Consider the following 24,979-nt stretch of genomic DNA (forward strand, 5'->3'; position numbering starts at 1 on the left):
TGAGTAGACAGGGGAGTGGCAGAAAGAGAGATAGAGAAAGAAAAAAGTTTTTGGCTGACAGACAGAGAGGTGTGGTCACAAGGCTCCAAAAACGGTCCCGTCCTGCTCTCGGTTTGCAGTCTGCACCGGAGGGACCAGGGCGGACAGAGTGGAGAGAGAGAGAGAGAGAGAGAGAGGGGGCGGCAACCTGTCAGGTTGTTTCCGTCCACTTAGTTTCGTCCAGTAACTTCTGTGGAGCCGCCGAGGCTGCAGTTCTCTGGTCACCATGTCAGCGTACGGGTCTCAGCAGGCCCTGAACATGCTCCGCAGGGCCAACTCCAGGGGAGAGTTGACTGGAGAATCCACCTACCAGTACGCACGGAGCGACGGCTTCCACGGAGGGGGTAACGGATACGACCAGTACGGACACGACGGACACAAAACCTTCACCTATTCAAAGTCCGTGAAGGGAGGTGGGATGGCTAGCGGAATGGCGAGCAGCATGAGAGCCGGAACCACGAGAGGAATGACGTGGCGTGGGGCCAGCATGGGAGGGGGGGCGATGAGCGGCGCCGGCGGGGGCGCGATCAGCGGAATGGGGTATGAATTTAAACTCTATCTTCCACAAGTTTTGCGTTTCTTTTTGCACCTGTGGCCAATGTGTGAACTGCAGCGCACGATAGATTATTAACTATTAACCGTGACAGCCTGTGTTGTTTTTTGGGCCCTGCAAACACTAAAAACACCCGATACTCACTGGCCTTTAAAAAAGCGAACAAAGCAATTCAATGCACATCAGCCCGCAAGAGTATAATTACAGGGAAATGTTCTTGTTCTGCAAAGTAACAGCATTTCCACTTGTTTTGTAACACTGAAGTAAAGCTGGTGGTAATTGTGTATAAAACAAAATAAAGTGATGTTTAACTCAGATTGGTTTGCAGAGTCACGTCAGTGACATAACTGATCATACGCACTGATAATGCGCAGTGATACACGTCGTGATGCTGACATACAGCTGTTGTCTTTGGCACGTCTTTTCAATTGTTCCTCAGCTTCTGCTCTGCACAGGAGCAAACCTCCCCGGGGAGAAACGAGATTTACAGTCCGCGTTAAATTGCCGCCTCCCTCTGCTGCTTCACAGACCCACGGACACGCGTGTCGCTTTAACACATGCGACTCTATCAGCAGCACAAGGATTGTGTTTCTGACCCCGCACTTTGAGGAACGGGCAGATTTATTTAATTCGCAAACATAAGTTGTGAGTCAGAGCAACTTCGTTTATGGCTTTGATAGTTTTATATCAGGGAGTGATGTTTGAGATAAGGTACTCATGTAAGCCCTGTGATTAAGGGAAAAGTGCCTGGGGCAGCTTATGGCAAATATAAGTACATTTATTACATTGTTTATTATAGCTGGTAGCACTTTTTTCTGGATGGTAAGTAAAACAAGAAATACAAGTGTAGAGATGACAGAGATATTACAGGTGTTATTTGGAAACAGTGCCCTCATTCATAGCTAGTTAAATAAGCCAATGTCAGCTTAGATTTTTAGGGCAATAGTTATGATATGTGTGATAACACAAGTATATCAAAACTGGTCAATAAAATTGATAATAGAGATACATAGAGTGGGTCTTTATGCATATTTTAGAATGAGGTCAACATTGTAGTTTGTATGTGTGTCTGTGAAAACCAGAGCAGGTTTCAGGAAAAGTGTATTTTGTAGAAATTTGGATGCTTATCTGAGTTTCAGCTCAGACTGTACAAAACATTTTGCTCATATACAGCCAGCATAAATAGTTTAGTACCTCAGAATTGATAACACGTACTATAAGCAGCAGTGATAGCTGGTTATCTGGGGTGATAGCTTTTTTCTGTCTCTATATCTCCTTGTTTCTAGGAAACAGAGAGATCTCTATCATAACAACACTTATTTTTCTAAATTTTTAGATTTGTGGCTGCTGCCACAGCTCGTGTGTTTGAGCCCATATACCAAAGGCCCCACTAAAGATCTGTGTTCAAGTCTGCTCCAGACTTTTCCCCTCACTTTCCTGCGTGCCTGCAGTGCTTTCCTATCAAATTAAACCTAAAACAATATTAAAAGAAAATTGTAATGTTTATAATAGCAGTGAAAAGAGTTTCTTTGGCACATTGTGTATGAATGTTGACTATACATACCAGCTGTTGAGCCCGTACTGATGTAATCCGTTGCAGTGTATTTTTTTAGCTAATGTATTTGAAAAATCTAGCCATAACCATGACCATATCTTTTCAGTTTGTGGATTATGATGATATATGCAAAAGGAGACACTGCTTTGTTTTAGGGGAACACACGGTGAAAAAAACTGGGAACCGCTGCGGTAACTGGGAATATTTTGGTAATAGTTAAAGCTGAAGATCTTAATGTTAATGAGTTTACTTCGCTGCCCTCCACAGTGGCTCTACACTTACTTCTATCAACCAGAAGGCCGCTATCCTGCAGAGCCAGTGCAACGAGTACCTGCAGAAAGCCGAGTACTACATTCAAGCTGTGAGTTGTGTTTTCTTTTCTTATTTGTGTTACTTATTGTGCTTTTACTGCTAGAAGTGCAGATAAAAGTCAGTTAGCCCAGTCAGGAGGGTTTTTATTTCACATGAAGAGTGTAGTGTTGTAGCCTGTCCTCTGAGGCAAAAAGAAACAGAAAGAATGACAGAAACGTTGTGCGGCTGTAATTGGAGTAGCTGGATGTGTAGGCTTTTGGTGTACGGTCAGAATCTGTGAGAGACACCAGATAGATAATGTTTCATTTTTGTTTAACTCCCTGTTGGATGTGATTTTTAGAACTGGCCCCTTGAGCAGTATTGCAACTGTCAGTCCACTTTAAATTTACACCCTTCCTTAGTTTAGCTGTTAAGCAACCTATCATGAATTATTTATGTTACTGTGAAGTTCATCGCAAGTGCAAAACTCACCTTAAAATTTGTGGGCGTGTGATTTATTGTCTTGTTGACTACTTATATCGGCAGACTATCACAACCGCTTTGTCCTTGTCATAAATCATCTTCTTCCGTGGGTTGTAAAAGTTGTTTTTCTGAAGTTTTGACATTTTTTGGCACTTCTAAATGGAAATAATTCAATCTAAAGCACAACAAGGACAAAAGACATCTATACTCCAAGTGTGCCCATTCAGTTTTCTGGATTTGTACACCTCCTTGTGTCTGTGTATTGCAGGGTGGAAACCCGAGTGAGGCCGAGTACTTCATGGGGATGGCCAAAGAGGCCATTCAAAATCTGAAGAGCTGCGGGGCCGACCTGAGGCAGATGGGACAGCCTAATGAGAACGTAATGAGAAGGTAAGGAAGGCCAGATTTCTCTCTCTGTCTTAATCATCTCAGTTTTCTTTTACTAGAACAGTGCCCATCCGAGGTCAGTGTTACCCATGATTTTGACACTGAAATGTAACTGTCTCTTGAATGCGTCACATGCAGGTAATTAAGTAATTCAGTTGCTGTTCAAAAGGATAGTGAATGTATCTCAAGCTTTAAACTTAGTCCAAATTTCCTCAGGCAGTCAGTAATTAATCTCCCATTTTTAAAGAAGATGGGATGAATGTTTGTTGACCGGACAGATGGATGGACAAACAGAGATTTCATGAATTTTTATAAAAATATATTCTTTGTATAGCATATGCTGTTCATTCCAAGTCTCATCTTTTTCTGTTTTCTAATCCATAGTGTGGAGATGTACAATAGCCAGCTGAAGGGGGTCCACATGGCCATCTCAGGCACCACGCAGAGAAGGAAGAGCACCAAGGGGGGCTCCGTTGGCTGGGAGGAACCCGGAAGGAGCTATCATGATGCTATGGGCTGGATTGCACAGCAAAAGGCGTGTATAGACACACCCAACTTAATACCTAACGTGCACCTGCAGCTGCTTTTGAAGATCAGTCTTCTGACATTCATGAGCCCTTTAAGGAATCCTGGGTTAAGGTGTCTTGGTAAAGCTTGAGGGGCATTACTACAGTGTGCATTAAACTGTGCATTACCTGCAGTAGATGGTGGTCAAGCACCCGAACTTGGGGGAGTCGAGAAGAATATACTTAAAAGCTAAGAAATCTACTAAAAATCAATATTCGGTGAAATTTAGGCAACATTTACATTTCAAAAGATTTGTTGGAGGCTTGTTTTTTTCTTTTACATTTTTGACAGGGTTTTTTGCGCATTTATTTCAGTCTTAAATACCCTAAAATTGTTGCATTTTGATCACCTGATTTCGGTTAACACCAGCCTTCATTTTTTCAGATTAAGAGAAGTTGATGTAATTTGTCACATTAGTAAGTCAGAGACGTTTGTTACACACAATAGATAATCAGCTCATTTCATATCATAGCACATTTAAACACAACAGAAGTTAAAATGCTCCACAGTATATTTAATATATTATAGTTCTTTAAACACACTAAAAATGTGAACAACTACATTAAAATAATTAAAATTGTTAAACAGTTCAAGAAAAAGTATTTTTTATGTTTAACTGGAGAAACAGAGCCTTTACACAAAAGAAATCTTTGTGAAATAAACCTAAAGTGAAAGAAAGACCTACTTCTTCAACAACAAAAGTGACATTAATGCCCACTAACTAGATGGTTAAGTGCCGTGTCACTTTATGACAGTGTAATAAAAGGTGTCGGTAAACCAAATGACAGATCTCGCTGAACCATGATCGCTATGATAACACAACATTCACAGCATTTAACACAGAGCATAGAGAAGAATGCTCTGCTATGTTGGTGTAGGCACAGTATTAAGGGATCATGTGGTCATTGTGGTTAAGTACAAATAGAAGCTAAAAGGAGCTATTGTTTTACACTCAGTGCTAAATCATTTCTTTCTGAGTGGATTGCTGATCTTTGACCCCAAGTGGTGCATGAATTTACCAGCAAATTGCTGGTTTAACTTGTATCTCTGCCGCCACCTGCTGGTGACATGAAGTGCCTGTGTCTGAAGTCTTCTCTAAAACTCGATCTACTCCGTGCAGCGTCTGATTGAAACAGCTTCATGGGGAGACGATCCTGCAGCCATCGAGCAGCAGCTCATGAGCCACCAGAGGTTTCACAGCTCCATCCAGAGGAGCGTCGAGTTCGATCGAGCCAGAGATGACCTGGTGGGTTCAGTCAGCAGGTTCAGTATCAATGCTGTGATGATGAGACGATGCTGAGATTCACTGTTGCTTCAAACAGAAGTGCCGTTGATCTATTGTTTGGGATATTTAAAGTCACAAAACTAAACCAGTGTTAAAGAAGATCACAGGGTAAAGAGATAAATAACCTAAACAAATAAAAATGATCCGCTATTGGTCAGATAGCGATTTGTTATTATTAGTATCTGTTTTGATTATTAGCATTTGCAAATATTGACACATCACTTTATTTTGAAACACATAATTTGACTCATTCTCTTCCCCCAGATGAAGACAGGAGACAAAGCCAATCTTAAGGCTCTGGATCAGGAATGGGACAATCTCCAGGTGAAGAAACTAAATATTATCTCTGTGTAGTGTATTTCCCTGTTAATCGCTAGAGATTTGTATTAAATTGATTCACTTTAACCCTGTTTAACCCTGCTAGAAAAAGTCCCATGATCGGACCCAGCAGCTGCGAGAGTTCCAGCAGATCATTCAGGAAATATCCAAAGAGATCATGTGGGTGAATGAGAAGGAGGAAGAGGAACTGATGTTTGACTGGGGAGACAAGAACATCGACCAGTATATCCCCAGAAAGCAGGAGAGCTACTCGGTTAGTCAAACATCGGATCACAAGGGAACAAATATAGAGCTGGATTCAGTAGATGCTGCAAAAAATCCACTTTTTAATTTCCAATTTTACGAGCTTCATTTTAGGCAATAAACATTCTTGGCAATTCCTTGAGCCTAAATGGCGCTGATGTCTTTTATGTAGTAATCTGCATCTCATAAGGGAGCAATCATCTGTGGTAGATTGGATTTTGGCAGCTGCGATTAGTCATCCACTTACAGCGAAGCCACAGAACTTCCCTCTTGCTGCATCCTGATGTTTTTCCTGTGTCCCTGTGATTATCCACCTCTTCTTATATAACAGAAACTGATGAGTGCCCTGGAAGTAAAAGAAAAGGATCTGAATAGGCTGAAGGCCAAAGTGGACAACCTCCTGAAGAATGACCACCCTGCATCGGACAAGATCGAGGTCTGGAGCGATCAGAAGTAGAAATCTCAGTCCAAAAACAACTAGTTATAAACCTGCAAGTAAAAGCTTGGCTTTTTTTCCAGTGTTTGTGTGCTTGTGCATTCTCTTCAGGCTTATAGTGACACCCTGCAGACTCAGTGGAGCTGGCTCCTTCAAATAACAAAATGCATCGACACTCACCTGAAGGAGAATTTAGCGTACAGCCAGGTAACTTAAAGCTACTCTAATAAACATGAACCTGCAGGAGTCAGTCACACTGACGGACACTGTGAATAAGAGTGCATGTAAAAGATGCACCATGACACCTCTGATTTCTTGTTGCTACATTAGCATTTTGATTCGCTTTCAGCTTTTCAGTTGTTATGTACACATAAAAATTGCTTGTTTACTTATCATAATGAGACTGGGAAACTACAATTAACTTCATGCTAGATTTCACTCAGTATTTCACAAATTGTGCGTGTTTTCTCCTGAAACTCACATCACATATGCTTACACACGTGTGCATTTAGTTTTTCAAGGAGGCCAACGAGGCGTACAGTGCTCTGCAGAAGGAACACGAGACGGTTCGTAAGAATTTCATCTGCGACAAGAACACTTCTCTGGAGACCCTGCAGGAGCTCCTCAGAAACCTGGAGGTACGACAGCGTCATTACAGCAGTAACTCATCAGCTAGGCATCAGGAGCTTGATCGCGTGTGTTTAGACATTTAGCATAGCGAGATAAAACTGATTAGACTGAACATACAGTAGATCTTTGATGTAGGATGAGTAGGGATGGGTATCGTTTAGGTTTTATCCGATACCGGTGCCAAATCGGTACTTTTGAAACGGTGCCGGTGCTCAAACGGTGCTCAAACCGGTGCTTAAAGAATGGAGAACACAAAATTGGTCCAAAAACCTCTCATGCTCAGCTGTTTTTTGTAAAAAGATAACAATGTTAGCCTTTTCTGCAGCTATGGGGCATATATGGTATCACTCTTGGCTGGAAGCAGTGCTTAAACAATGGAAAAAACACAAACTTTGTCCTAAACCTCTCATGTTTAACTGTTTTCCACTTTTTCTTTGGTCATTTTAGCCTTTTTGTCCAGGGTGAAGGGAGTATCTGCCATCAAACAGGAAGACAGCCGCATGTAGCTATGATGAGGTTTGCTAGTTCACCTTACATGCATTAATGTAATAACGTGGTTAGCCTACTCAACGTAAATTACACACGAACAACATTAAGCTACTCACGCAGAGAAGAACGGCTGCTGCTGCATCATCATCCGTCATCATTTCTGCTACACTGGCAGGGCTAGGGGCCAGGACTCTCCTCTTCGTGTTTTTGGGGGATGTTGCATAACAGGCAACCCACCCGCAGTAGATGCGCTCGGTGTGAGGTCTCGCAGCAAGCTATCAAATACGGCGCATTTCTGGGCTATGCGTCGCCAGGTGTTTCATCAGATTCGAGGTGTTACCTCCTTTGACAGTATCACAGTATCAGCTTAAAGCACTTGTTGCAGGCTGCTGAGTTTGCATATTTTTAATCTGTAGCTCTGCTCTAAAAGAACGTACGTACCTGGGCCCGCCTACTATCCTCGGAAACGTAAAATGATTGGCTAGAAGTGTATCACAGCTCAGGGAAAAAAAGCACCGAAATAAAGCACCGAAATGTGCGCTGCTTTTCGGTCTGGTTACTACCGTTTATGTCAGAACCGGTGCCATCATGGCACCGGACACCGGTACCCATCCCTAAGGATGAGCTTTTGAAAATTTCATGTCTCAGGCACTACAGTAAACAACAACACAAAGCCTGAAATATATAAAGTCAGTGGATTATTTAGCCAGATAATTCAGTTCAGTTCATTTTTATTTCAAACATTTCAAACATTCACAATCATTACAAAATATCATTCCATTATTTGTTTGAAAAGGAGTAGGCTGAAGTATTTACTTATTTGTCCCTACCCCCTCAAGTTTTACCTCTCATTCATTTAATTTTTTTTTGTCTTAAATAACAAACAACATATGAAACATATGAAGTAAAACAAAACAAAACAAAACATACATAAATCAAAAACAAGAAATTAGCAAGCCCCACCACAGTATAGTTTCTTACATATGAAAAATACAGAATGTGTATATTTGCAGATACATGAGTTATGGAAAAACAAACAAACCAAAACAAAACCCCCAAAAAAGAACCACAACACCATTACCAGCATCTCCATAATTCATCAGGAGAGGTTGCTCGGAATAAACTGAATGTAAAAAAAGTTTTCTTTGAATTTAACGTTTTACTTATTGTACTTATGTTATAAAATCACATAGAACATTTACACATAATTAAAAAATGGGCAGGATTTTGGACAAATTAGTTTTGAGTGTACCACCTAATAGTGAAGCAACTCCAATACCATTGGATAATACCTTCGAATGACCAAATGTTTCTTTTACTCATTCTGGACCAGAACCCCAGTTTTTACAGTCCAGGAGAAACACGCATCTTAGCCCTCAAACTTTTGCCAAACAATAGAAAGTACTATTTTGGTTGTTGGCATCTTGTTACAGACATGCTCAAATTCAGCCCATTCTTTTAAAAGAAACATTATTTGTACTGTAAAGGCAGACTGCATGCCTAGTAGTTATGGCATTAGTTACAAAAATGGAAACAGAACTCTCAAAAAAAACCAAACCAGTTCTGGATTGCAGGTCATATGTTTCATACAGGACAGGCCATTCTGTGCGACTTCATTATTTACAGAGAGACAAAAATGTTGGCGAATTAGAAAAGTAAAGCAGTTGTTAATGGCTAAACAGTGGCAGGTTGACTGAAACCTTTTTTGTCTTCAGAGGGAAAAGGAGAAGATTGTGGAAAATAGGAGGCAGGTTAAACACCTGGTCAGCAAGTCCAAGGAGATCGTGAGACTGAATCCCAGAAACCCTGAAGAGAAGAACACCAGCGGCGTCATTGTCAAGGCTCTGTGCGACTTCAAGCAGGACCAGGTCAGTTTTCAGATGTCAAAGTTAAACACATATTGGTATTTTTATTTTTTACTTTACGTTGCACCGACATTCTCTCTTCCTTTTATTCTAACTTGTGTTTCTTGTGTTTTATGTGTTTTATGTGACCTTTGGGCTCACAGAAGGTGATCCTTAAGGGCAATGAGGCTATCCTAAAGGACAACAACCAGCGCAGTAAGTGGCTGGTGACTGGCCCGGGGGGTCTGGATATGTTGGTGCCCTCTGTGTGCCTGATTGTACCGCCACCTAATCCAATCAGCATCAGTCTCGCCAACAAGTAAGAAACAAAAAATGCTTTGATTTGGACATTTACTGTTAAAGGTGATTGTATAACTCTTGCTCTGGCTGGAAAGATAATCCTGAAACCTTTAAATTTCACCTCTGTGTCGTGCAAAGAAACGAGCAGTACTACGAAGCAATCCTGTCAATCTGGAGCCAGCTTTATATCAACGTCAAGAGTCTCATCTCCTGGCAGTACTGCGTCATGGATATCCAACGCATCAACTCCCTCACCATCTCCATGGTAAGGACCCACGAGGTGTTGGAAGTCGGCCTCTGCTGTCTGTAAAAAAAATATTTAGTCATACGTCAAAGTCAAACTTTTGCTCTCTTGCAAGGTATCAAAGGAGAAAACAAATGGTCATAATAAAAGTTGTGACATGGTGTTAATTAACGTTTAATTATTTGGTTTTAAAGGTGGGTTTTTGCTTTTACAGTTTGTTCTAAGCCAACAGCTGTAGTCTTCCATTTAATATGGGCTTAAAAAGTGTGTAAACGTCTCTCATTCTGAGCCACCTCCAGATGCTGGGAAACAGCTCCCATAGTTGCACACTTTGGAGTGCTGCATAACTCTGTGGCATTCAAACAGACATTTAAGCATCTCTCGAAACCCGCTGCTTCAAACCAAAGTCCCTTTTGCAACTTTTCACTGCTCCAGTTTGTACTTTGTGTTAAAAAAACACACACAATCATTTTACTGCACTGTTATTCTTATAACACTTGATGATTTATTGGTGGAAAATTAATTTATAAACATAGCCTTAGAACTTAGAAACTATGTTTCTTACAAGTGTGGTGAGTATCGTCAACATAAAGAAGGTACCAAAGATTTAAAATAGCATGTCACATTTGACCTCTGACCTCTCCTTCTCGGTGAAAAGATCTGTTTGGGTCCAAATTAAACTTAATGTTTCTGTGTCTGTTCAGTTGGCCAAGATGCGCCCAGAGGAGTACCGGAAAATGATCAAGAGCATGGAGACTCACTATGATGAGTTTATAGTGAACAGTGTAAATTCCCAGATGTTTGCTGATGAGGACAAGAGGAGCATAGAGAACCAGGTCAATGATGCCCAGACCCACTATGAACAGCTAGTGGTGCAGATACCTACTTACAGTAAGTGTTTGTAGTAATGATCACCTCGCAAGTACACGTTCTGTTTATTCTGTACATTTCTATTCAGTCTCATATATCAGATGGACCTCTTGCGCTCATTTTCAGCTCCATATGTTTATTCTTGCACTTCTTGGCTTTTGTTTTTTTAGCCGGATGTCTCTTAGACTTGTATATAAACATTGCTCAAATTCAATATTTTTAGTACGTATTTCAGTATATTACAGTAAAGTACAGTATACAGTATGCATTTGAGTCTGTGTGCTTCATAATGGAATAATTGAATTGAATAAGTGAATCTAGGGAACTTTTGAAAAGACTTTTATCTATTTTTTAAAAATCGTTTTGTCCACAGTTGTCCAGCAGGAACAATTACAGCAAACATCTGGGCAACAACACCAGCTGATTATATTACAGCAGCAGCAAGTACAAGCTGCTGCTGCAGAAGACGCAAGGAGGCTTGAAGAAGAGGCCAGGATGCGCCAAGAAGAGGCCTGGAGGCTTGAAGAAGAAAGACGGAGAGCAGAGCTCAGAAGACAGGCCGAGAAGAAAGCGGAGGCAAAGAAAGAGGTGGTGAAGAAGGAAGTGATAAAAGTGACCAAGACGGACGCAGGAAAGAGGAAGGTATCCACATCATCATCATCATCATCTCACAGCTTATTAGAGCTGCACTCGCTCAGATTGAGGCTGGAGGCCGCTGAAGACATGCTGAGTCAGCACATCCATGTCTGCTTCGGAGACAACGGCGTGCAGGACTGTAGCCTCAAGATCTCTCAGTTAGAGGTGAAAGCATAAAATATAAGAATAACAGAAATGCATGTAGAATGAAAACAAAAACGACCCTGTATTTATCGCGACACATATATGTGCATCTTTCAGACTGTGCAGCGTGATGTGGACTCGATGCGTGCTGAGTACTTACTTTTGAAGGAGCGCATTCTAAACGAGCTGGAAAGCGTGAATGATTCAGACAAAGCTCAGTTCCTCCGCAGCGAGATTGGAGTGATTAACCAAAGACTGGGCAGCCTGGAGAGCAGCTCATCAGCTTATGTTCAGCGGTACATAACACAAGGCAAAACCTCAAAACGATGGTGTTCTTCTGATTAATTTAAAAGCACAGTTAATAACTGTGCACTGTAAGATCAATTATTATCTGCAAAAAAATATACTTTTACATACAGATAATCTACATTATGACAAACACACATATGCCTTGCATATTTGCATATTTGATTATTCCATATGCTTGTTTTAGGCTACGAGCTCTAAGGGACATGCTGGAGAGTGTGGCACGAGCCGAGGACATTGTGAAAGTTTATGAAGCAAGAATGACAGAAAAGGAGACCACTTCTCTGTCTCCTGAGGAAGTGGAGGAATATATGTCAACTCTGAAGGTATTTTTGCAAGATAATGGTGTTTTCCTACTCTTTGATAATAGCAGACAAATCATTTGTGAATACTGCCCTATTTTTCTTATATCCTTTGTGCTGTGACATATGCTTTAATTCCACTTATCAGGCTGATTTTTATTATACGGTGGATGCAGTCGTATCATTAATGTTGTGTCGTGTGTCGATGTGCAGAACATCAAAGCAGAGCTGGATCAGAAGAAAGGTATTCTAAATGCTATGGAGGCAGAGTTGTCCAAGGCGAGCCACTGGAACGGCCAGGTGGGCGGATCCTCCCACAGGTGTGACCTGATGCTCACAAAATACACAGAAGATGTGAACATGCTGTCAGACCGCTGGAGACGAATCCAATTACAGCTCGATACGAGGTATGCTGCTCTGTCAGTTTTTAATAATAACTGACTGTTAATGTGAAATTGAAGACTTTACAGTCATGCAGTAAATAACTCATTCCATATTCAACCATATGTATATGAGGCTGCTTGTACACATGTGAATCTATTTTTAAAACATCTTATTCACATACACATATGTCAATTTGTGATTGGCAGAAAATGATCGAGCAAAGCACAAAACATTTGTTGCTTCGGTATTTTAAATGTAATAAAAAAACAATATTAATCTGTAAACTTGGCATGACAGCGTTTGAGTAAAAGTGACATAACTCACTTATGCTGGTCGTCTCTTCCACTTGCTCAGAATGCAGGACCTTCGATCATATCTGCCTCAGCTGCAACACTACAAGCAAACCAGCACTTCCATTCTTGAATGGATTGAAGCCACTCGCAGAAAACAGGTGGCTCTACAGGCCACCAAAATAGAAAATGTTCAAGCACTGGAAGACCTCATTAACAACCAGAAGGTAATATGCTGAACTTTTGCTATTATTAGAGCTACTTCCAATAATTTTCTGTGAAGGCATCAGATACCTGACATCTGTACTTTGTGGGTTTCTCTAGGCTCTGAATGCAGAAATCAAGGTGAGGAGGGAGACAGTAGATAGTGTGCTGAAGGACAATGAAGCCTGTGTGAACGCTATCAAGGTAAGTAGGTCAATAATCGAGTGCATTTGGCCTCAGATTCATTAAAAGATCAACTTCCTCTATTTATTTATTCATTTTTATTTTTAACAGGACTATGAAACAGACCTTGCAGCTTACACCTCTGGTTTAGAAACTTTGCTCAACATCCCAGTGAAGAGGACAATGCTGAAGTCGCCGTCAGTGGATCTCAATCATGAAGTAATGCAACTGTAGTAAAAACATTAGACATGTAGTAAACCATTAGTACATGACATGTTTTTTCTTGTAGGTTAGAGTTGATTTTTCTGATGTTTTTTTAAAATTAAAATTAAATTTGTCTCTGTTCCAGGCTACCCAACTGCAGACTCGATATATGGAGTTGCTTACCCTTTCTGACGACTACTACAGATTCCTAGGAGATTTGCTCAGAAACATGGAGGAGCTCAAGGTACGGATCTCCAATGCTGAACATCCAAAAATATCTTGTTGGATGTAATCATGGTTTTCTTTCTTTTTTCTTCTTCTTTTTCTTTCTTTCTGTTTATGACATCTTGTCATCAAACTGCCCAGGGATTATGAATGAGAATTTGGGGTAAATCTGTCACCTAATCTTTGATATAACGTTAAAGTTAAAGGAACTCCTTTATACCTTCCAGCAAACCATTGTTGTTAATAACATCACCTGCAGTCAGCATTGTGTTGCTCCCATTTACATGCGTCTTTTGCTCATGAACTCGGTGTATTAATATCCATCAGCTAACAGAGTATTAAGACACACATTGCATGCAATGCGATGTTACTGACTGTCCAAGAACTGACAGACTACAGATGCTATATACATGAGTTTCAGTATAAAGAGAGTAAAGTTCACTTAGATATGACCAATGCCAAGGACATATGTTGCGACTAAGTTGCAGCTAGTCATAATAAGCAACCTACTATCCACTATGTTGGATATTAGTATCCTATGGAAAGCAAATTTTTTTCTCACATAGGACTATAGACTGGTAGCCTACTCCCAGGCAGACCATTTGGTAAGGAAAAATGTGTATTCCCATTCAAGTACTAACCAGGCACAATGCTACTTAGCTTCTGAGATCAGATGGTATCAATCTAGAGAAAAATATATCTTTCACAGCTGGACATTGTGCTAAAGGTGCAGTTTAGTGTTAGTAAGTTATGGTTGCAAACTAAGATAATAACAGTGTAGCTATGGATGACTGTAGTAATCTGTTAGTGAACAAAGCAATTACAGGGAGGTTTTGTTGAGATAAACCACATACCTCATTTGTGACTAATTTCACTTTGTAAGTACAAGCAACCTCCATGGACAGATTATTAGTTATTTAAGAACCGTTTTGTAGTCTCAAGATGAGTCTTTTCATTGTCACTAACTCACAACCACACGTCTTATGATTGATAACCTGTTAGCCAAGTGTGTGGTTTCATATGGATAACCTTCTATAGTATGATCAAGATTTTTAAAAAAGCAGTTTTTTGTTCAATAAGACCTAAAATACAGAAAAGTTGGTGGAAAACGCAAGAGACATGAGATAACTATAGTTTTTTTAAATTCAATTAATTATAATGGCAAATGAAACTCTACAATAACACAGAAAAACCCAACGATCCGATGAGATGACAACATCTCGCCCCCTCCCCCACTCCCCATAAACAAGCATTTGGTGACAGTGGGAAGGAAAAACTCCCTTTTAACAGGAAGGCATAGGTATCTGTCAGAACTGGTTGGGGGTTTTGGATTTGCCTCAAACTGAATGGAATGTTTCTTCATGGCAACACGATATGAATGTGGTGTTAATAGGGTTGTGCTAAGCAAATGTTATGCTGGATACTTGTTAACCACAACACAAGTGGGTAAAAAATAATAATGAAAGTTTAATTTATCATTTTTAAAAACACATTTGTATTCATCTTTTCTTTGTCTTTCCTTCAGATTCGTAACACAAGGATTGACCTGTTAGAAGAAGAACTTCGCCTTCTGAGAGACGATATGAGAGACCGCAACGCCAAGAACAAATCACTGGAAGATGCTCTTGCTCAGTACCAACGGGAGCTGAACCAGTCAAAAGAACAGTTGCTGTCAATGGAGGAGGTGAAACAAACTGCATCGTTGCAGTGCAGTGCCACCAAGGAGAACCTAGATAACACACAGAGCCAGCTGGCAGGCCTCAGAGATCAGGTGGAACGTCTCAACTACTTGCTGGATGAAGAAAAGAGGAAGAGGAAGCTAGCAGAAGAGCGCTACACTCAGCAGCAAGAAGAGTATGAAGCAGTGCTGAGAAAGAGGCAGAACGAGCTGGAGACAGTCAGTTGGTCCAAGGTGGAGGTGGAGAAGACTTTGTCAAATAAAGAGCTTGAGATTGAACAGCTCCGGCGACAGCTTGCTGACGAGACAGCAAGGTTCATGGAGCTGCAGAAGGAGATATCAAAGGTAAGGAGCCAATACAGTACGGAGATCAATAACTTAAAGCTCAGCTACGAATCTCAGATCCACGTCAGCCATGCAGACATGCAAAGGCTGGCAGCTGAGAGGGATGAGGATACAGTGGAGCTCCAGCTGCAGTATGACAGGATGGAGGCAGAGAGGAGGAATCTCGAGGAGGAGCTACGGAGACTCCGAATATCTATCAGCCAGGTTGAGGAACAAAGGAAGGCAGCAGATGAGGAAGCTCACACTCAGCGGGCTGTAATCATCGAGGAAGGCCGCAAGAGAAGAGAATTGGAAAGTCAGGTGGAACTGTTGATGAGGCAGAGAGACGAGCAAAGTAGCCAGTATAGAGCAGAGCTGGCTGAGGTTAGGAAGGACCTGCAGGAGACGAGTGACCGACTGGCTTATGTCACACACAGTCTAGAGGAGGAGACCCGCAGAAGACAAACTGCGGAAGAAGGTCAGGGTGTGCTTGAACAGACTCTGTCCCAGCTGCAAGTGAAGCTAACTAATTCATCAGTGGCTGTAACCCAGGGGCGGGAGTACAAGGAGGAGCTTCAGAAACTGCGATTGGAGCTGGAGAGAGAAAGCAGGGAGCGAAGCAGAGTTGAGCAAAATATGAGAAGCTTACAGGGACGCATCAAGGACCTCCAAGCTGTAAGAGATGGACTTGAGAGCCAGGTGGAGAATTTGCGGCAAGCTAACCAAGAAGAAGTAGCCAGAAGAAGGCAGATCGAGTCAGAGCTAGAGAAGACCAATATGACCCTGGCAGAACACAGCAGCACTATCGTTGCACTACGCCAAAGCCAAGAACAAGCCAGCAATTCTGAAAAGAGAGGTGAAGAAGAGCGTCTTCAGTTGCAGGAGGAGCTAGAGAAAAGCTTGAGACAGAACAAGACCTCTGCAGAGCACATCACACAGCTGAGCTCTGACCTGAAAGCCCTTCAGCAGCAGCTGCTTGAGGAGCAGCTCAAAGTCAAAGAGGCAAACCTCAGGAATGAAGGTCTTTATAAATCTATAGAGGAGAAAAGCAAGATACTGAATGCGAACTCAGTTGAGCTTCAAAGGCTGAAGGAGCTGACAGAAGCTCAGACCAAAGAGAGGCTGAGACTGGATGAGGAGCTAAGGACAACACGACATGAGAAAGATGAACTCTTGAGGGCCAAACAGGGAAGTGATGATGAGCTCTCCTCGCAGATTACTGCGCTGGAGCTGCAGCTACAGGCCAGTGAGCGCAGTAATTTAGACTACCGCAACCTGGTCTCCGAGCTCTCCTCTGAGAGGGAGAAACTCAAAGTGGAGACTGAGAAAATACAAACGCAGGCCACCGAGGTACACGGAAGTTTGGTGCTTAGTCCTGGACTGTTCTCGTCTTTCCAAATCAGAGTCTTCACCACTTGAAGCATTCAAGTAGCAACTGTAGCTCTAGCTAGTCTGAAGCAAACCCTTTCCTTGCATGCTGGAGTGCCTCTTGTAGATGCAACTCTGATTTGAACACATACTGTCTGTATGTGTTTGAATAAACTTGCATGTGTATAAACTCGCATGCAAACATAATCTGTGCCTCTCTACCTGACAGCCTTCCTATTCCACTGTCTCCCTGTACACACTGTGGAAAGATGGGGAGTTAAGGGTTAGAGTTAGTGCAGTTCGCTTGCTTTTTTGGGGTCACTTTATTTGCCCAGAATGATCAGCACCATCACTGCCGCTGGTTTCCTGGTCTACTAGATTCTGATCATTGTTTCTTATATTTTTAGTACATCTTAATGGGCTTAAAGACACCTTTTGCAATCTTGTAAAACAGCACTGGCATGACTTCAGAAATTTACAGTTTCCAAAAATGCTTATGACAACTCCTCTTACAAACTAAAATCAGGTGATCACGATTGGCCCACATCTATTGGTTTTATGTATCTGTGCTGTTTTGCAAATCAGTCTTGCTTTCTGGTCGTTAAATAGAATTAGCCATTTTTTGTTATATCACTAGTATAGCAAACCAAATGACAATTTGGCAGAACAGGCACAGACTTGCTTTTTATATTTCAACTTTTAACACTATTGCCAGCTGTTTTTCTTTTACAAAAATGTAAAAAGGTTTGAGTTGTAACGACAACAAAAAACTTTTTTGAGAAAATGCTTTTATTGTTTCTAAATAAGCTGTGCACCCAAATATTCTTTCCGCAGAAAGAATTCTTGCACTGTGAAAGATTGAAAAGAGCAAGAATGTGCACTGTCCTCAATAACCACTGGTTGTATACAAAAAATGAAAAAGAAATAAATGAGGTTCCTCATCTATACTGTTAATATATGAGTATTTTTGAGTTGAGTAACTTCTCGTCTCTTTTCTCTCTCTTTATTTCCTGCAGATAAGAGCCACCATGCAATCCCTTCAGTCCCAGTATAATGAAATTGTAACCGAGAGAGACACTCTGTTGCTGAAATTGCAGTTGTCAGAAAAGGACAAAGACCACATCTTAAGACTAGAGGAGGAACTCAGCCGCATTAAACTGTCCTTAGAATCTGAGTATCGCAATAAGCAGCGTCTACAGGAGGAGAACGAAAGAGTGAAGAGGGATTTAAGTCACTGGAAGGACCAGTGTGATAGCAAACATGGCCTGATTAGGCAGTATGAGACAGACAAGGATATTTCGGAGAGGGAAAAGAAATCTTTGAAAAGTGAGATAGAAAGGCTGATGAGAGAGTTACGTGAGCTTGAAGAGTCATATAAAATTAAACTGTCAGCCACCCAGAAAGAATTACATGAGGTCACCATTGTCAGAAAGAACATAGAAACTGAACTGAAGACTGCCAGAGAACCCCCAACCTTGGATCCTTCCACTCTGATTTTTGATGGAGTCCGTAAGACAGTGACAGCAGACCAGTTGCTCAATTGTGGTGTTTTGGATAAACAAACATGTAACCAGCTGGTGAAGGGACATAGGACTGTCCCTGAAGTGTCTGTTGACAAAAAAGTCAATTTAAAAGGTACAGGCCCAATAGCCGGGGTGGTAGTTGAAGGTCTAAAAGGTCCAGGCTCCATTTCTGGACCTCAGTTTGCAAAACTGACTTTCACTGAAGCCAAGAATGAAAATCTCCTCCCAGCAGATGCCATCAATTTGCTTCTGGATGCTCAAGCCGCTACAGGACACATCATTGACCCCAGAACTAATCAAAAGTTGACAGTTGAAGAAGCATGTAATCATGGTGTGATTGATGATAAGGACAGAGAGAGGTTGCTAGCAGCAGAAGCTGCAGCTGTAGGATATAATGGACCTGGGACAAATAAACCTCTTTCAGTATTTCAGGCCATGAAGATGGGACTAATTGACAGAAACACAACACTGCGTCTTTTACAAGCTCAGGAGTCTGTGGGGGGCATTCTAGATCCAGTACTCAGTGTGTTCCTTCCCAAAGACACAGCCATTGAGCGTGGCCTAATTGATGACAACTTATGCCGTGCTTTGAGTCAAAGACCTGAGCTCTACCTGGACCCAGAAAACGAGGACGGTGTAAGTTATATGTCAATGAAGAGAAGATGTAAGGTAGAACCACACACGGGCCTTCTTCTTCTTCCTGTCACTGAGAAGATAGATCCCTCCAAACTTATTTTTGATGGTGTTCGAAAACCTGTCACAGCCAAGCAGCTGCTGGATTGCAGTGTCCTGGACAAGCCAACATTTAAAGATCTAGAAAAGGGGAAGAAAACCATCCCAGAAGTGTCTGTTGATAAAAATGTCAATCTGAAGGGGACTGGGCCAATTGCTGGGGTGGTAGCTGGGAAGCAAGGCAAAATGTCCTTGTCAGAAGCCAAGAGACAAATGTTGCTACCTGAGGATACTGCAGATTTGCTACTGGAAGCGCAGGCTGCAACTGGTCATATAATTGACCCTCAAACAAATCAGAAGTTGACTGTAGAAGAGGCATGCACCAGAGGAGTAGTGGATATAAGAGATAGAGACAAATTATTGGCAGCTGAGGCCGCTGCTGTTGGCTACAAGGATCCTAAAGTTGCCAAGCCTCTCTCAGTGTTTGAGGCCATGAAGAAAGGATTGATTGACAATAAGACTGCACTGCGTCTACTGCAGGCCCAAGAATCAGTGGGAGGAATTCTAGATCCCAATCTCAGTGTGTTCCTGCCTAAAGACACAGCTATTAAGCGCAACCTTTTAGATGAAAACCTTCGTCATGCTCTGAAACAAGATCCTGAATGTTACATTGACCCGGAAACTGAGCATGATGCCAGCTATGAGACTTTGAAAAAAAGATGCAAGATAGAGCCTCATACTGGTCTGCTACTTTTGCCAGTCTCAGAGAAACTAGATCCTACTAAACTGGTCTTTGATGGTGTACGTAAACCAGTAACAGCAAAGGACTTGCTTGATTGTGGGGTGCTGGACAAACCAACATTTAACCAACTACTGAAGGGGGAGAAGACTGTCCCAGAGGTGTCTGCAGACAAGAAGATCTCTCTAAAGGGGACAGGAGTGATTGCTGGTGTGGTGGCTGGACCTTTAGGGAAACTGTCTTTATCAGAGGCCAAGAAACAGATGCTCATGCCCTTAGACAGTGTAGATTTACTACTGGAGGCCCAGGCAGCGACAGGTCACATCATTGATCCCATATCCAATCAGAAGCTGACAGTAGAAGAGGCATGTGCAAGAGGAGTGGTGGACAGTAGTGATCGAGACAAACTCTTGGCAGCAGAGGCTGCTGCTGTTGGCTACAGAGACCCTTACACAACCAAGCCTCTTTCAGTGTTTGAGGCGATGAAGAAGGGAATAATTGACAAAAAAACAGGACTACGTCTGCTGCAGGCCCAGGAATCTGCAGGTGGGATTCTAGATCCAAACCTTAGCGTGTTCCTTCCGAGAGACACAGCTATAAAGCGTAACCTTGTGGATCAGGAACTCTGTCGTGCATTAAATCAGAACCCCGATTGTTACCTTGATCCAGACACAGAACGTGATGCCAGCTATGGGGCTTTAAAGAGAAGATGCAAATCAGAGCCTCACACAGGCCTGATACTTTTACCAGTCACTGAGAGGAAGGACCCTTCCAAACTCATGTTTGATGGTGTCCGCAAACCAATCTCAGCACAGCAGTTGCTTGATTGTGGGGTTCTTGACAGGGAAACATTTAACCAGCTAGTAAAAGGACAGAAGACTGTCCCTGAGGTCTCCGTGGATAAAAAGATCTTTCTAAAAGGGACTGGTTCAATTGCTGGTGTAATAGCTGGGCCTTCAGGGAAGATTTCTTTAGCAGAAGCCAAGAAACAGATGATCATGCCCCCAGATAGTGCAGATTTACTTCTGGAAGCCCAGGCTGCTACAGGTTACATTATTGAGCCTACATCAAATCAGAAGTTGACAGTAGAGGAGGCATGTGCAAGGGGAGTAGTGGACAGTAAAGATCGAGAGAAACTCTTGGCAGCAGAGGCTGCTGCTGTTGGCTACAGAGACCCTTACACAACCAAGCCTCTTTCAGTGTTTGAGGCGATGAAGAAGGGAATAATTGACAAAAAAACAGGACTACGTCTGCTGCAAGCCCAGGAATCTGCAGGTGGCATTCTAGATCCAGCCCTTAGCGTGTTTCTACCTAGAGACACAGCTATAAAGCGTAATCTTCTGGATCAAGATCTGCTTCGTGCATTAAACCAGAACCCCGATTGTTACCTTGATCCAGACACAGAACGTGATGTCAGCTATGGGGCTTTAAAGAGAAGATGCAAATCAGAGCCTCACACAGGCCTGATACTTTTACCAGTCACCGAGAGGAAGGACCCTTCCAAACTAATGTTTGATGGTGTTCGCAAACCAGTCTCAGCACAGCAGTTGCTTGATTGTGGGGTCCTGGACAAATCAACATTTGACCAACTACTGAAGGGAAAGAAAACAGTCCCAGAAGTCTCTGTGGATAAGAAAGTCTTTCTAAAAGGGACTGGATCCATTGCTGGTGTGGCAGTTGGGCCTTCAAGGAAAATGTCCTTTACAGAGGCAAAGAAAATGAAAATTCTGTCATCTGATAGTGCTGACATGCTACTGGAAGCTCAGGCTGCCACAGGTCACATCATTGACCTCAGAACTAACCAGAAACTAACAGTCAAAGAAGCATGTGCCAGAGGAGTAGTGGATAAAGAGGATGAATCAAAATTGTTTGCAGCGGAAGCTGCTGCTATAGGCTACAAAGACCTTACTACTGGCAAACTTCTGTCAGCTGGCCAGGCCATGAAGAAGGGATTAATTGACAAGGACACAGCTCTGCGTGTGCTTCAAGCTCAAGAGTCTGTAGGGGGTATATTGGACCCTGACCTCAGTATATTCCTACCCAAAAACATTGCACTAAATAGGAATCTCATAGATCAGGATCTATACCATGCCTTAAGTCAGGGTCCTGACTGTTATCTGGACCCAGACACCAAGCAAGGAACTCCTTATGTATCCCTGAAGAAAAAATGTAAAGCTGATCCAAGCACAGGTCTTTTGCTTCTCCCTGAACCTAAAAAGCCAGCAACTGTCCAGGGGCTTAGAGGCCAGGTGTCTGTTGTGGATCTAGTGGATGCAAACTTGCTGCAGCGGTCTGATATTGACAAGTTGAATCAAGGTAGCTTGACTAGCCAAGAGGTTGAAGAGCGTCTACGCTCCTATCTGAGAGGTTCCACCTGCATAGCAGGAGTTTATGATCAGGCCAGTGATAAAGTACTGACAATTTATCAGGCAATGAAAGATGGACTGTTGAAATCTGGGACCACTCTTGAACTGCTTGAAGCTCAGGCTGCCTCAGGTTTTATAGTTGATCCTGTGAACAATCTCTATCTAACTGTTAGTGAAGCCTACAATAGAAGACTGTTTGGGCCAGAGTTTAAAGATAACCTGCTAGCGGCAGAAAGGGCTGTGACTGGTTACAGACTGCCTGGTACAGACAAGACTATCTCTCTCTTTCAGGCCATTGAGAAAGGTCTAGTGGAGAAAGGCCATGGCATTCGTCTACTAGAGGCCCAAATTGCCAGTGGTGGTATCATTGATCCGGAACACAGTCATCGTATTGATGTGAATGTAGCCTACAAAAGAGGCTACCTGGATGACGGAATGATTAAGATCCTCTCTGATCAGAATGCTGATACTAAAGGTTTCTTTGACCCTAACACGGAAGAAAACCTAACCTACACGGAGCTTAAGAACCGCTGTATCCCAGATAAGAAGACCGGCCTCATGCTTTTGCCTATAATCGACAAGAAAAGTCAAGAGTCAACACAGAAGAACACTCTGAGGAAGAGGAGAGTATTGATCGTGGACCCAGACACCAATAAAGAGATGACAGTCCGAGAAGCATATGACAAAGGGCTTATTGACTACGAGACCTTCCTGGAGCTGTCCAACCAAGAGTGTGAATGGGAAGAGGTCACTATTACTGCTCCAGATGGTTCTGTAAAGTTTCTTATTAATGACAAGAAAACTGGAAGACAGTATGACATTACAGAACTGCTTGAAAAGCGATTAATTGATGAATCAGTTGTAGCTCAGTATCGTGCACGAGCCATCACCATTAATGAATTCGCTGATATCATCACCAGAAAGACCAAACATAGCTCATCGTTTGGACAACCAGCTGCCTTGGGCACATCTTCAGTGAAATCATCATCATCATCATCATCATCATCAACAACTTCAAGAACACCTTTGGGAATATCTTCAGTAACATCATCATCAACAACTACAAAAACATCTTCATCATCAAATTTAAGAACATCAGAAGGCTCAGTTCCCTCTTTGTCGACATCATCCTCACGATCATCCTCACTGGTGTCAAGACCCTTATCTCCCACTCTCGCTAAAATGACCACAACAAAGACGACCACTGTCACAGAGCGAAGCGCCAGCAGTGTTTCGCAAGATTCACCTGATTTCCATAAACACATGTCCAGTGTATCTTTCACTCTGTCCTCTCCTGTTGAAATAGTGGGTGAACAAGAACCTATTGGTGCCATTTTTGACACAGACAACGTAGAGAAGATATCTGTCACAGAGGCGTTAAATCGTGATCTAGTGGATTCCATCACTACCCAGAGACTGCTTGAGGCCCAGGCGTGCACTGGAGGAATTGTTGATCCTGCAAGTGGCAGAAGGGTCAGCATCCAAGAGGCATGTCGTATGGGCATAATAACTGAAGACATGGCCACTAAACTTAAGCCTGCTCAAAAAGCCTATATTGGCTTTGAAGATGTAAAAATGAAGAGAAAAATGTCAGTTCCTGAGGCAGTTAAGGAGATGTGGCTGCCATATGAAGCAGGACAGAGATTCATGGAGTTCCAAGTTGTAACAGGAGGTCTGTATGACCCAGAAATGGGTGGTAGAAGAACCATAGAAGATGCCTTGAAAATGGGTTGGCTGGATGGGAGAGCAGGCCAGAAGCTCCAAGATACGAAATACCACACAAAGAACCTAACATGCCCCAAAAGTAAACTTAAAATCTCTTACAAAGAGGCTCTGGATAACTGCCTGACAGAGGAAAGCACTGGCGTTAAAATGCTCCAGGCGTCATCTGTGTCTTCGAGAGGCATCAGTAGTCCATACAATGTTGCCTCTGCCCCAGGATCCACCACAGGCTCCCGGAGTGGCTCACGACGAAGCTCCCGCAGGAACAGTTTAGACTTAGGCTCTCCCATATCCTCATCAGTCAGTCGCTACAGTATTTCCAGCTTCAACTCCTTCCAAACCAAAAGCTAAATTGATAAAAGAAAAGCAGAGTTTGTACTTTTCTTGCACACAAATCAGAATTTGTCAAAACTATTTTCAGTGTTTTGGAAAAAAGTTGTGGAAAAAATGAGTGTTCTGTGTGAGGAGAAAATTTATATTTAGCAGTCTGAATTGTTAAATGTTCGCATATTTTTAGAGTAAGCTTTGGTGTTGATGTGCTTAAAAATCTATAGTTCAAATTATACAGAAAAACTGCAAGATGTTTGTTTGTTTGTTTTTTAATGGACAAAAGTATTAATGGTTTCTAAAATAAGGTGTGTGGATTAATAATATAGTTCATGTCATTTAATTTTTTTTTCAAAAATTAATGAAAATATCACTTTGTATGCTTTGCATTTGAAAAATGATAGAATAGGGTTTACAGTTATTTGACATGTTGTGTGTTTGGTTTACAGGGAGGGATTTATAGTTGGGTTGCATTGGCTTAACTGCTGTTTTTCATCATTTTCATAAAGTCATCTTTTATTCATTCATTCATTGGTTCCTTGCCCAGTAGTGCTTCCACTTTTGTAACGTTTTTTTTTTCAGTATCTTAAAATAAAAACTTGAGTTTTTTGCTCATTCCTGACTGTTCTTATTTGTGTTCATCTAAAATACCCTTTGTTGCTGCCATGTAAGATATGTTTGTTCATTTTATTTGGTTATTTGGTTTTTGTTTGATTTTCAATTCGCAGCACAATACATTTGTGCTGTGGTAATTTCATCTATATAAAATGCTAAATGAAAGATTAAAAATTATAGATATTTGTATTTTATTGCTTCAGCCTTGGCAT

The 24,979-nt window shown here is 41.9% G+C and overlaps 1 protein-coding gene across 1 annotated transcript; it reads left to right on the forward strand.

Moving 5' to 3' along the window:
- Nucleotides 1-242: 242 nt before the first annotated feature.
- LOC146614714 (desmoplakin-like) lies at nucleotides 243-24,176 on the forward strand. The gene is made up of 24 exons (XM_085375493.1): nucleotides 243-579; nucleotides 2,415-2,508; nucleotides 3,190-3,311; nucleotides 3,693-3,843; nucleotides 4,996-5,121; nucleotides 5,425-5,484; nucleotides 5,585-5,752; nucleotides 6,074-6,178; nucleotides 6,290-6,385; nucleotides 6,691-6,816; nucleotides 9,013-9,165; nucleotides 9,306-9,460; nucleotides 9,580-9,706; nucleotides 10,390-10,576; nucleotides 10,929-11,356; nucleotides 11,453-11,631; nucleotides 11,829-11,967; nucleotides 12,157-12,350; nucleotides 12,682-12,844; nucleotides 12,942-13,025; nucleotides 13,116-13,223; nucleotides 13,354-13,452; nucleotides 14,959-16,785; nucleotides 17,820-24,176. The coding sequence occupies exons 1-24, from the start codon at nucleotides 266-268 to the stop codon at nucleotides 24,174-24,176; spliced, it is 11,562 nt and encodes a 3,853-aa protein (XP_085231619.1). The 5' UTR covers nucleotides 243-265.
- The last annotated feature ends 803 nt before the right edge of the window (nucleotides 24,177-24,979 follow it).

The sequence above is a fragment of the Diplotaxodon limnothrissa genome, linkage group LG17 (genome assembly GCF_057381915.1).
Source record: "Diplotaxodon limnothrissa isolate DT_005_m linkage group LG17, D_limnothrissa_male_GT1.1, whole genome shotgun sequence".
Lineage (NCBI taxonomy): Eukaryota > Metazoa > Chordata > Actinopteri > Cichliformes > Cichlidae > Diplotaxodon > Diplotaxodon limnothrissa.